This window comes from Catharus ustulatus, chromosome 15, assembly GCF_009819885.2.
Source record: "Catharus ustulatus isolate bCatUst1 chromosome 15, bCatUst1.pri.v2, whole genome shotgun sequence".
Classification (NCBI taxonomy): domain Eukaryota; kingdom Metazoa; phylum Chordata; class Aves; order Passeriformes; family Turdidae; genus Catharus; species Catharus ustulatus.
In genome coordinates this window covers 3,314,865-3,328,126 of record NC_046235.1, presented here as the reverse complement: position 1 = coordinate 3,328,126, position 13,262 = coordinate 3,314,865, and the positions used below count along the sequence as shown (strand labels likewise).

General features: G+C 57.0%; 1 protein-coding gene across 2 annotated transcripts in view; it reads left to right on the top strand.

The window, feature by feature from the left end:
* CXXC5 (CXXC finger protein 5) overlaps window positions 1-12,963 on the top strand; it is a 34,809-nt gene extending 21,846 nt beyond the window's left edge. For both annotated transcript variants that reach the window (XM_033073376.1, XM_033073377.2), the window contains exons 2-3: window positions 6,164-7,224; window positions 11,909-12,963. In XM_033073376.1, coding sequence (XP_032929267.1) covers window positions 6,439-7,224; window positions 11,909-11,953 — 831 coding nt within the window. In that variant the 5' untranslated portion in view covers window positions 6,164-6,438 and the 3' untranslated portion in view covers window positions 11,954-12,963. The remainder of the gene's footprint in view (window positions 1-6,163; window positions 7,225-11,908) is intronic.
* The last annotated feature ends 299 nt before the right edge of the window (window positions 12,964-13,262 follow it).

The following is a 13,262-nucleotide window of genomic DNA, read 5'->3' as shown; positions in this document are numbered from 1 at the left end:
TGGAGGAGGGGAGGAGGTGCCTGGCGTTGTCCGCAGGGCACCCGCAGCCCTGCAATGCTCGGGTGGACGCTTCAAATCGCGTTATCTCCATAACCGCCCGGCTCTGGCCGCTCCGAGTGGCAGCGGAGATAAGTGGATTTCTAGGGAGCGCCTGGTCGTCTGACATTTAAGACTCCTTAATCCGTAACCACCACCCCGCGGAGGCAGGACGCAGCCACATTTCCCAGCTGGGGCAGCCCTGGGCGCAGGTCGGTCCCTGTGGTGGTGGCTCCAGCTGTGCCGGGGCCACAGGGTGAGGTTCAAGGATGTGCACGGGGGCCCTGGGCACTTCCTTGTCCTCTCCACGATGATAAAAGTCCAGGGCACGCTGTGATAGGCTCTGGGGTGTCGCCTGAGTCAGGCATCCGGGTGTGGCTGTGCGGGCAGATTGGGAAGCCTGCAGCAGCCGTGGGGCTACATGGAAAAACCCAGCAGCAGTGGAAAAAAATTGCCCTTGCTGGGTCCCTGGTGGAGGGAGCCCAGCTGGGGAGGTGGCATCACCTCCTGCCTGCTCAGCAGGATGTGGCATGGCCTCACCACGCTGCCCCTGAGGATGTGCCTGGCAGGACACATCGTGGCCCACCCTGGTGTGTGTCCAGAGTTGCTCCTGGGGGCATCACCAGGGCTGAGCGAGAAGGAGATGGGTGAAAGCCACTCTGTGCACCGTGATGATTTGCCATCTGCTTCCAGGGCAAGCTCCAGATGCTGGATTTAATCTTCCATAGCCTTTTTAATTCAGGAGTTGGCTTCTTAACATCTCTCAGTGCCACCTCGACAGCACAGACAAGCAGAGTGGCTGCCACGACTGGCCCTTCGAAGGATGTTCTGGAGCACAGGAGATGAACTATGTCCGTGTGAGTTGCCCATCTGGCAGCCTGTCATACCTCGACCCGTCATACCTCTGGCTCTTTAACCCACCCAGGGTGAGCCTGAGCATTCACAGCACTGCCCAAACCTCCCCCAGGCCTGGGTGTCCTCTTTTGATGTCTGGAGAAAAGGTGGTGGGTCATGGTAACTTCCATGCTACATCCAGGAGTGGATCTTCTGGCTGGACCAGTTTTTGGGAGGATGAATGCAGGGAGCAGAGCTTGGGGGCTGCTCTGTTGACAGAGGTGATGGTTTGCAAATAACAGGCTTGTCTTTGCCTCAGGCTCCTGGTTATCAGGCACCATGGATGGGTGTCCTGTAGGGATAATCAGCCTTGGGAGATCATGGATTGATTTCTCTCTTGGTTCACCTGCTGCTGGACATCTGGCTGGTGAGGCTGTGATAAGACATCACTGCCTGTTTCAGCTGGCCTGTGTCACCTGGTGCAGGGAACAGCAGGTTTGACTGTGCTGCAGAAATGGGCACCTGGCAGCTGAATCAGCTGTTGTGGTGCTGGGATTGGAGCTGCTGTGAACCTTGTTCTGGTGGGGCTTGTTCTCCTGAGCCTTTGACCTGGGTTGCTGCTGGACCTTCTGGCTTGTGACAGTGCTGCAGGGCCGTGGTGCTGTTCTACCCACTGGTGTCTCATCCCAGGATGTGTTTCAGACACCAGGGTGCTCCAGGGTGTCTTGTCTCCCCATGCATCGCTGGGTTCCATGCTCCTGGCCATCTCAGGGTCCTGTCCTCTGTTGGCCAGGGCAGCTGGGGAGCACAGGGACAACCTCCAGCCCCTCTTTGGAGCTGCAAGGGGAAGCAGCCTCCCTTGACCTACATCTTTCCTGGGATGCCTTCGAGAGGGGACGTGCTGGTGGTGGGCACCCTACTTTGGTCGGTCTGTGGCACGGCTGAGTCCGTCTGTCTGTCCATCCATCACCAGGGAGTGATGGCTGTGGGGAGGTGAGGGCCACTCTGGGCGGGCAGCCACACAGTGAGGGGGAGGAAGTGGGGACAAAAACGCAGCAGAGGGGACAATTGCAGCCTTTCTCCAGGCTGAAAAGACGCCGGGGTCCCTTCCGTCCTCGTCCTCCGTCTGCTGCGGGCGGACAAAGCCACCGCCCCCAGTGCCCACCCAGCGCCCAGGGATTAGAAAAAAAGGCGAATTTTGATTTTCTCCTTTTGTTTCTGGAGCCCGGGAGCAGCTCGGCTTCAGCTTTGCTGCTTTCTTCTCCCTTTACGCCGTGTCTGTGCACGGCTGACCAGCCGGCGGCTTTTCTGGGAGGAGGGTGATTTATTTAAAATTAAAGGAAAGCAGAAGTTCTTTTTTGAAGACGAGACTTTTTAGGTTGGCGGGAGCTGATGGCTTTCCAGCCATGCAGCGAAAACACAGGGGAGCCAGCTGGAATTTGCAGCTTGTCATTTTTTTAGGAGAAGCGAAGCTCCTCTCCTGCTCCCCTCTGACAGTGAATGGTGCCTGCAACTGGGGGGACTCTCAGTCCATCTGCTGGCAGGGGTTTTTCCGGACCACCAGAGATGATCCTTTTGCAACCTTTATTTATTTTGGCATTGTCAGGACTATTGCAGAGCAGTCCCCTGTGTGCTGGGGTGCAGGGAGCCCTGGGGCAGAGTGAAGGAGGTGAGGGGTGGTGTGCTGCTAAGAGCTGGGGGAAGAGGAGCATCCCATTTTTCCCCCCTAGGGCCATGGAAGAGCACAGCTGCCTTGCCTCATCTGAGCATTCCATGCTGGTGGAAGGCAAGTCTTTGGGGTGACCTATGGAAATCACAGAATCACAGGATGGTTTGGGTTTGAAGTATCCTTAAAGATCATCTCATTCATCATGTCCCATGGGCAGGGACATGTTCCACTGGACCAGGTTACTCCAAGCCCTGGAGCAACTGCGTGACCCTCCACTCTGCCCTGTAACACTTTCAGGAAGGGGGCAGCCACAGCTTCTCAGGGCATGTTCCACAGGTGCCCTCCCTCACCTGGCCTTTGGGCCCTGGACCTGGCAGCGGGTTGGCTGCAGGGGAGGAACAGTGTCCTGCAAAGGGCTGGGAACCCCTGGGTGTGGGCTGGGGCCTCCGACCTTGGTGGTGTCCCCTTGAACCCTGGCGTCCCTCCAGGCTGTTAAGCTGCCCCGTGCAAAGACCCGGGCGAGGGAGCCCATCACGTGCCCCTTAATGCGGCCGGGACTAAGCACCTTCTGACAGGGACCCAGATGACGCTGCCCGGCGCCTTCCCCAAGGGATGGGGGCCGGAAAAGGGGCAGGAACGGGACGGGGGGGCCCGTCTTTACTCGGGTCAATCATAAAGAAGGGATTAAGATCATTAAATCCTCCCCCCGCTGCAATTAACGACGGGGCCGGGCAGCGGCTGGCGAGGAGCAGCGATAGCTGCTGTGCTGGGTGGTCCCGCGGCGGGAGGGTGGGGGATCCCACCTTTAATGCGAGAGGGGCAGTACCCCCAGCAGCCCGGTGTGGGGACACTGTGGGGACAGAGCCGTCCCAGCTGGCACGGCCGCGGTGTCCGGCGCCTGCTGGCGCGGTGGCCCCGGGGGCTGGAGGGCAGCGCCGGGTGGCTGCAGATGGTGGGAGCTGGCGGAGGCAAAGCGGCGGCCGGGACAAAGGCGGGATTGTGCGGTGGCGCCGCTGGCACGGCTCGGCACGGCTCGGCACGGCTCGGCGCCGCACCCCGTGCCAACAGCGGGCACTGCCTTGCGCCGCTGGGGCTGAGCGCGGCCGCGGCGCTGTGCCCGTGTCTCTGTGGGTGCGGGGAGCTGCGGCGAGCTGAGCTGGGCTGGGCTGGGGTGGGTGGGCTGGGCTGGCCCTGTCCCGCAGCCTGTGCCAGGCTGTGCAGCCATCGGGGCTGCGAGCGGGGGTTCGGAGCTGCTGGCACCCGTGTGGCATGGTGGCACCAGCCAGGGAGGCTGGACGGGATGTCTGGAGGCAGAAGGAGATGGGAACTGGTGGGAATGGTGACCACGGCGTGCCTTCAGCTGGTGTCCTCCCCACTTGGGCACCTGGAGCCCGCTGTGGAGCCGTGGGGAGACCCATGCGGGCAGGACGCAGCTCTTTGCCAGGGCGGTGCAGAGCATCTCCAGCAGTCGTGCCTGGAGACCACCCCGGCATTCCCGCGGCGGGCTGGTTCCGATGCCACAGGGCGAGCGGGCAGGGTGGCGAGTGCCGGGGCGATCCGGCCGCTGCAGGGCGGGCGGAAGAGGCGCAGGGCCGCAGGAAAGGCGGCCGCGGGCAGGCGTGAGATAACACCCCCGGGCGCGTTATCTCACATCCTCCCGTCCGGTGCTTTTCCTGCCGCGCTCCCTGCTCCGGCCCCAGCGCCCGTTGCTGTCGGCGCTGAGGTGTGACCCATCCCAAGGTCTCCAGGGACAGGTCCCCCAGCTCCCTGGCAGAGGGGACGGGTGATTGAGCTGCATGGCAGCAGCTCGCTCATCCTGCCAGCGCTCCGTCACCCCTTTGGGGTGCGCCCAGCATCCCCCCGCCCGGCGTGGAGCGGGATGCTGGGGAAGGGCAGCCCGTCCTGCCGCCGCAGCCCTCCCTCCCCACGTGGCCTGGCGAGCTCCCGGCTGGAGCCCAAGCCCTGCATCGATCGGCGCTGCATCTTAAATCCCGCAGCAGCTGAAGCAAGCGGTTTTCAGCGCCAGGGCGGGGGGGTTTCTCCGTGGGCGAGCCGGCTCTGGCACCGGAGTGAGACACCGGGGCTGCTTCCGCAGCCGGTACCACGGTAGTTGGCACAAGGACCTTGTGCCCATCAGCGTTTTCACGGCGCTGCCCAAGCTCTGTCCGTGGGAAAGGGTCCTCCTGGGCTGTTGTGGGGTGCCTGGGGTTGCACTGAAGAAGGGGATCCGAAGGGTGATGGATGAGCAGGAGTGGGGGTGTGGGGGTGCAGGGATGGCCCTCGCTCTGCTGCATCACCCCTACACAGGAGTGAGGTTCTTAGCAGAGCTCTCCACACATGGCCACATCCCTGGCTGGGCTCCGGAGAGGAGGGTGCCAGGATGGCCAGGATGGAGGGATGGAGTGGGCAAGGGGCCGTCTCCCAGTGCCACCCTCCCCCAGCTGCCGCCGGGGTGGGGACGTGGGTTCCTGCTCCACTAAGCCCTGCAGCTTTTCTCCTCTAAAGCCTGATTACTTGGCGGTGCCTGTGTGCGTGCGTGCTTGGGAGGGAGGAGGAGGAGGAATTTCACAACAACAAGTGTTTGCAGCCACACTGGGCCCAGCTGCCCCAGAGTCGCCCCAGGGACAGCGGCATAGCATCCGCTCCAGGAAGGCTCTTGCTGTCACTGCTGAGCCCATGGCTCTGCTGGAGCAGCTGGGCATGTGTGCTGGGCATGCTGGGGCAAGGCAGGAGGTCAGCACTGGGGCTTGGAGGTGGAAGCTGTGGCTCCCTATGAGGTTGAAGGTGGGCACTGCTGCTCCTGATGAGGCTTGGAAGTGGATGCTGCAGCTCCCTGTTTGGTTTGGAGATGGACATGCAGCCCTTGGTGGGATTAGGATACCATGGCTGTCCATGGGATTTGGATGTAGATGCTGGAAGTGACTCAGAATTGGATGGTGCAGCTCCCTGTGGGATTTGGGGTGAACACTGCAGCTGTTGGTGGGGTTTGGAGGAAGATGCTGTGGATCCCTGTGGCACTTGAAGGTGGACACTGCCACTCTCTCTGTGGCTTCCTTCCCCTGCCCAGTGCTGGCTCAGAGACAATGGTCCAGGAGGAGAAGGAGGAGGAGGAGGAGGGGTGCAGCCAGCCTGAGCTGGGTGAGCAGCATCCCTGGGATTGTGGGAGCTGGGGTGTTGCCTCCATGACACTTGGCTTGGGGGACGAGGGTGGCTGCAGGGTGGGAACCAGGCACCCTTTGCACGAGCTCCAGCTGCTGTTCCGGGAGCATCCCGCTGGCGCCTGCGGTCCGGCCCCGCGTGGGGACGCACGCCGCTGGAGCGGAGCCGGAGATGAGCCCCGTGACTTCCCTGGGGCTGCTGTCCCTGGGGGAGGAGAGCCGGGCACACAGAGCCTTTAAGCATCACAGTGCCATTGCTACCAGGCCAGGACTTCCCTGTGACCCCCCACTTCTGTCTGGATGGCGACCCTTTTAGAGAGCAGCGGAACGGATCTCCACCGAGGTCCGTTCCCTGGAGTTCCTTTGTTCGCAGCGCTGAGATTTTCATGGCAGGGGGAGGAAGAGCTGCTTTGAAAAGCCCGTTGGCTCTTGCCAGCGCTAACTCTCTTTTCTTTTCTCCTTCCAGAGCCGCGTGGTGTGTCCCAGAGCCGCAGAGTATGTCTGTGCACTGAGAGCACCCTGAGTCCTCCGCAGCCGGCGCGGGAGGAGACGCCCCCGTTGATGCGCGGCCCCGTCTGAGCGTCCCCGGTGGCTGGCGCTACCAGGAGGGCTTTGGGGGTCTTTTGCTTTGGCACTGGGGTGGGTTTTTGGGGGTTTGGGGTTTTTTTTTTGGTTTTTCAGAATTTTTTTTTTTTTTTTTTTAAATTTTGGGGTTGGTTTGGTTGTTGTGCTCTGGGCAACATGTCAAATTCGGGCTCCCATCAAGACACTGGGAACAAGCCAGAGACGGAAAAAAATAACCAAGATGACTCTCAACCCCCTGTCAACTCCGAGAGGAGGAACAAAAGTGGAATAATAAGTGAACCTTTGAACAAAAGTCTTAAGAAGTCCCGTCCACTCTCCCACTATTCCACCTTTGGTAGCAGCAGCTCGGTAAGCGAACATTCAGAGAAAGGCAACCCCTTAGCTAATGGCAACGATGCGACTGTGGATAAAAGTCATTCTACCTCAAAGCACAAAAACATCTCTAGTATGCTGAGCAAATTAGACCGGATGTCGGAGCTCTCCTCAGAAGGACAGACCGCCCTCCAACAGTTTGCTCAGTCGACAGAAATGCTCAAAAGAGTGGTACAGGAGCATCTTCCTCTAACAAGCGAGCACGGGACTGGTATCTCTGACATGGAGGCAGTCTCAGCTGCAGAGACAATGAACGGCCCCTCTGATTTTCCTTACCTGGGGGCTTTTCCCATCAACCCAGGCCTTTTCATTATGACCCCTGCCGGCGTGTTTCTGGCAGAGAGCGCGCTCCATATGGCTGGCTTGGCAGAGTATCCCATGCAGAATGAGTTGGCATCTGCCATCAATTCGGGGAAAAAGAAACGGAAAAGATGCGGCATGTGCCCGCCCTGCCGAAGACGGATAAACTGCGAGCAGTGCAGCAGTTGTAGGAATCGCAAAACTGGCCACCAGATTTGCAAATTCCGAAAATGTGAAGAACTCAAAAAGAAGCCTTCTGCAGCACTGGAGGTAACCGGCCCCTCTCAGGCACCCTAACCCCTCCTCGGGCTGCGCTCCTGGGTTTGGATCTTGCCCTAGATAATAAAACACCTGGTACTTCTTACTTTTTTTTATTTTTCCCTTTTCCATTAACAGCTCTCACCCTGAGATGTGTGCTCTGCCCAGTGCTCCCAGTGCCCACCCCCTGCTGTGTGCTGGGGTAGATTGGTGTGGGGAGGAGGGCTGGGGTCTCTGGACATGCTGGACTTTGCTCTCCCCTTTGCAAGCACAGGCAGCAGCAGGACTCTGCTGGTGACAGCATCTCCTGTCCTCAGCGGGTGGCACCTCCCTGAGCTGGGGAACAACATCTAACCCCAGAGGAGGGGGTGACATTTTGGGCCAGATCTTGGGGTTATTGGTCATGGTGAAACGTGTGGCCACAGTGTAGCTGAAGCCCAGCCCATCAGCTCACTCGGCTCTGAGCAGGAACACAGTGATCCTGGTTTTGGGAACAAGCTGCTGCAGTGTGCACAGGGCAGCATCCCCAGTGGTGTGGCTGTGCTGGGTCTCCCTGGGCCAGCATCTCTCTGGAGTGCTCAGGATGAGTCCATGAGGCAGCAGCTGGATTTCCCATGGCATCAGTGCTGCAATCCCCACTGGCAGTGCTCCTGTTTCAGCACCCAGCAGAGCCAGGAGCATCCCTGCTCCTGCTGGGGGTGCCCTGGTGTGTCCAGGTGGTTGGGCTGTCACTGCCCACCATGGCCTGCTCATGGATGTCCTTGGCTTTGGAGGAGTGCCGTTGAGTTGGGGTGCCACCTTGCCAAATCCACGGGGGAGGGGTGACATTCATGTAGGAACTACAGGAAAAGTCTGGTGACTTGGGTTGTGTGGGCCTGAAACTCATTAGGGGCCATGGGCAGCTGCTGGTGGCACGGTGGGGGCTGGTGCCAGCAGGGCAGGGGTGTCCCATGGACATGCTGCTCTGCACAGCCTCCCTCTTCCTGCACACCCAGGCGTTGTGCTGAAGCCAGGTTTGGTTTTTCCATGAGCTGACCCCGCTCTCAGCCAGGTGTGCTTCCTCCTTCTGGTGAGCACGTCCCCATGGAGACACAGCAGAGGTTAAAAAGTCACCTGGACATCAGCTGGATCATGCATCCTGGCACAAGGGCTTTGCCCATCCCTCTGGTGGTCCCAAGGCAACAAAAGCCCACCGCTCCCTTAACCACGTTCTACGTTTTTCAATTAGCATCAGCTCTGAATGAATACTGAAGGGGAAAAAAAAATCTATTTGGGCGGCGGGGATGAGGAGAGGGGGACTGTGTCTTTCAAAAACCGCTGTATTGCTAAATTATATTCTTGTTCTAATTTGCTGAGTCAGTGATCTGGAAAAAGGGAGAAAGGGAAAAAAAAAGTTCATTTCTTCCAAAGAGTCCTAAAGCGGGTCAATAGACTCGGAGCTCGCAGCAGCCGGAGGAGTCGCTCCCTTCTCCCAGCGCTGGGTCTGGGGTGATAAATAGCACCAGGAACCCATGGAATGATCACCACTGTGACATAATAACCCATGCTCACCCCTGTGATGGGTTTCTCCATCTCATGACTGGCTGGGAAATCGAGGCCACTGAAATAGGGTTCTGTATCTGGCCGAGTTGGGTCCCACCAGAGGTGAATCCCCATCCCCCTGGGCATGACCAGCCTCAAGAGAGATGCCCCCGTGCTGGTGAGGGTCTCTCCAGGGCATCACCATCCCCTTTTCGTGACAGACCATCCCCTCTCTCAGAACATGCACTTGCACCATGTGTTGACCTTGGTAGGGTTGTACCAGATTGTGGCTGGGACAGGGACACCATGACCCTGGCTGATGTCCCAGGTCAGCTGGGTCAGAGCTGGGTTGTTAGATCTGACCTGCCAACCAGCCTTGCTCCTACATTGGGCCAGCTGAAGGGCAACCACCAGCAGCTGTGCTGTGCTGGAGACCTGTCTGGAGAGGCCAGGATGCAGAGTTCCATGGACTGCTGGTCCTGCTGGGGTGCCCTTGCACTGCTGTACTTGATACTGGGACAGAAGGGGCTGTTCAGTGGCCTTCATATGGGGCTGAATGATTCACAGGGCTTTGTGAAGCATTGTCCCTGTCTGTGGGGCAGTGCCATTGCCCAGGAGCAGGACAGTGACTGCCCTGCCACCCCTGTGCATCCGGAGGAACGTCCACAGAGAGCCCAGACAGGGGCTGCAGCTACAATTAAACACTGATGTAAAATCAAGCCGTAAAAAAAAATAGAATTAAACCTTTATGGCGGTGTAAAAAAACGGGCTAAATCCCTCAGCCGCCGTTAAGCTTTATCTGCACATCTCCAGAGCCTGAAGAACCGGTCACTGCTGGTGTCCTGCTGTGGTGGGGCTGCCTGGGGCTCTGGGACCGGCGAGCTCGGGTGTTGGGAGCAGGCACGTCCCTGCACTGACCAGGCTCCTCTGGGCTCTGCCAGCCCCAGCAACCCTGCCTGATGCTGGGGGACTGCTGGCCAGCTCACCCTGGGCTTGTCTGCAGGGCTGTAGGTCACATGAAGGCCATGAATGGCTGGGATTTGGCTCCTCAGAGCTGTTCTCCATGCAGAGAAGCTGTGCTGAAGAGCTTTGGTGCCCCAGATAGAGCCAGTGAGGGTCACCGTCACCCTCATGTCAGCCTCACAGAGAGGCTCTGGCCCTGGAGCACAAGGGGTGAGCATTTTAAACTGAAAGAGGATAGACTTAGGTTGGACATAAGGTAGAAATGTTTATAATGAGGATGTTGAGGCCCCGGGGCAGGTTTCCCAGAGAAACTGTGGCTACCTCATCACTGGAAGTGTCCAAGGCCAGGCTGGATGGGGCTTGGAGAAACCTGGGCTAGTGGAAGGTGTCCCTGCCCATGGCAGGGCATGGAAAGAGATGATCTTTAAGGTCTCCTCTAAACCATTCTGTGAGTGTGATTGCTGGGATGAGGGGGAACTCTCCTGGGCATTCACATTAGAGCTATTTGTCCGTCTTCCTTTAATAATAAAGGAGCAGAGGTATTTATCAGATATCTCCTTCCAGACCCATGAGGAGCCCCCTCTCCCCTCTTTCCTCTCCTCTGGGATGATGGATCAGGGTAGGTGGTCCTTGCTGGAGAGTCCACCCTGCTCTGCCCTGCCTGTTGTGCATTCAGTGCCTTGAGTGGGATCCAGTGTGGTCAGTGTGGGGTGCCACAGCCCTGTGCACACAGATGTCTGATTATGTGTCACAGACACCTTGGGGAAGGGGTGATGCCTGCAGTGTGTGACCATCCCAGCTCAGTTTGCTCCCCAGCATGGGCTGGGAGCAGGAACAGTGAGATCTGTCAGCAGCCTGGTGGGCACCACCAGCTCTTGCCCATTCTGCCCAGGCTCCATGTTTGGGTTGTGCCTGTGGAAGGGGACATCCTCCTGCAGGGATGGGGTGATGCTGCTCTGGTTTTGCATTGAGGCTTGGTAGGTGTCTTGATCCAAGAGAAGGACTCAGTGAGAGCTGTCTGACTCCTGCATGGAATTTGGGACCAAAATATGTCTGGTTTGAGTCTTAGGGTGCTACATGAGGTGTCCCAGCGCTGCACACTCACTATTGTGCTCCTGCTTGCCCCATGGCAGCCAGTCTGCTGGCCCACGCCTGTTGCTGCAACCTGTGGCCTCTTTCCCATTGGTGTTCCTTGCTTGTTTGGAGATGTGGGGCCTGGAGGGTCCTCCCAGGTGATTGTGTGGTGATCCTGTGCTGATCCTGTGCTGATCCTGTGGTGATTGTGTGTCTGGCTGGCACAGCTCAGCCTTGCTTGGGGCTGTTGGCACTGAGAGGCATTGTGGTCCTTTCCTTGCCCACTCCACCCATGTTCTCATGAACATTGTGCAGGCTTTCCACCTCATCCAGATGGGAAATGTCCCTGGTTCTCCTTCCAGAGGAGCACAGTGCTACTGGGGCATGGCCTCCCTCCATCTTTCCTGGAGGTGGCTTCCAGGAGGTGTTGTCTGTTGCTGGGCTCTTTGTTGGCCATGGGGTGAGCCTGGTGGGACTCGTCCCTGTCCCCTGTGAGGTGCTGAGGCACCTGGTGGTGCCTGGGGTTGCTCTGTTGGGGTCAGAGTTGTGCCTTGAGGCTGAGCATGTCCCATGTCCTGAGCATCTCCTGCTCTGGTGTCCCCAGGCCCATCCAGCTCCTACTCCCTGCCCCGGTTCCCATCCAAATGTGCTCCTAAACCCATCTGGTGGCTCTGGGTGTCTGTCTGTCCATCCCTGGCAGGGACTGTGGGGCTGGTGGTGAGGGGACTGTGCTGGGTTGTGACAGCCATGCTGCCTGTCCACAGCACAGCCACTGCTGGCCAGAGGGGAGGCTGGGGGCTGTCCATTGTGCTGGCTGCAGCAGGGGGACAAGGGGACACGGGGATGTGGGAACAATGACACAGCACAAGTGCTGTGCTGGTGCCCGGCCAGGGAGGGGTCTGGCAGCAGGGGGACTCCGCTCTCCCTCCTGCTGGCATGGTGGGCTGGAAATCTTGGGATGTAGAGCTGCACCAAAGGGTGCTGAGGCTGGGCTGGATCCGTGCCAAGGCTGGGGAGCGGGCTGAGGGCTGGGGTGAGGGGTGGGTGCCCAGCCCTGGGGCTGCACACCTGTGTCGGACCCGACCTAACGCCTTGTCCCTTCTTCTTCTGTCCCCTCCCTGTCTCTCTTCCTTTCCAGAAGGTGATGCTTCCTACAGGAGCCGCGTTCAGATGGTTCCAGTAGGAACGGGAATCCCAAAGCTCTGTCATCCAAGTGCAATGTCACTGCTTGCTTGTGTTGTCTCAGGCAAGGGATTTTTGGCTGAAATGAATGGATGCACCTGTGTCTCTTTAGAACCAAAAATATTTTCTCGCAAATCTCATTCCTGTTTTTATAATTTTTTTCTTTTTTTTCTCTTTTTTTTTTTTTTTGCGTTCGTTTTAACATCTTCGAGTCCTAGTCAGACATTTAACTGCTTTTCAAATAAAAAACAAAAAAAAAAAATTAAAAGAAAAAAACAATGGATCTGTAAAGTACCAAGACTTAATAGACAGAGTATGGACAATCAGTTTCTTTCTGTGTTTTGGTGTTGATGTTGTTTATGTGTGAAAGATGCAGTACTTGTGTAGGGAATGTAAATTTACAGTAACCTTTTAAAATCTAGTTACTAATAAGCACTACTGTAATTTAGCACAGTTGTTTAATTGCACCCTCATTTATACTTTTTATTTGATTCTTTCCCATCATACAATAGAGTGGATAGTTTCTAGAATGCCTCAACTTCATGTTTATAAATGAGAATATGTTTAAAGCGATGTAGTATCCCTTCTCCTCGCCATTCACCTCTGGAAGTTTAACCCACAAGAGGGTCGGTATAAAAGGTGGAAGAAAACAATTGCTACACAACTGGCGGAATTCAAAAAAAGGAAAAAAAAGAGTAAAAAAAAGGCAAAAAAAAAAGAGTCGTTGTTAGTTTATTAATATAGAACAAGAAATGCTGCGTACAGAAAATCCTCCTAATTGCAACGGTTTACTCCTAGAAGTAATTTTTGTAAACTTACAGAAGTTAAAATCAAAATAAAACAAATATTGCAGGACCTGTGCTGAAGCAGTTACGCAAAGTGATATTTCTCTTCTGTTCACCCCCCGTCTCTCCAGCTCTCTCTCCATCATTAAATTGAAATGCTGTTTGTAATGTTTTAGCGATCCAGGCTGTTTTTGTGAATAAAATGAATGCATGTTTTGTGTCATGATTTCCAGCTTGGTTATTTCTCTCCCACCCCTGTGTCCAGCTCTCCAGGCCCCCCAGCAGTGGTGGTGGCCCACGTGCCGTGGTCCTGCTGGCTGTGGGGACCTCGCCAGTGACGATGCCGGAGCGTGGTGGGATGGTGTGATGAGCTGAGCTGGAGTCAACCTGGCTGCTAAATCCCCCTGGTTAATCCTGGCAGTGGCTGGGCTAAACCAGCCTCAGCTCCTCCTGGGGATATTTCAAGCCTGGAGTTTTACCACTTGTTGTGGTGAAATTACATTAATGTGCCATGGAGAACGGCGG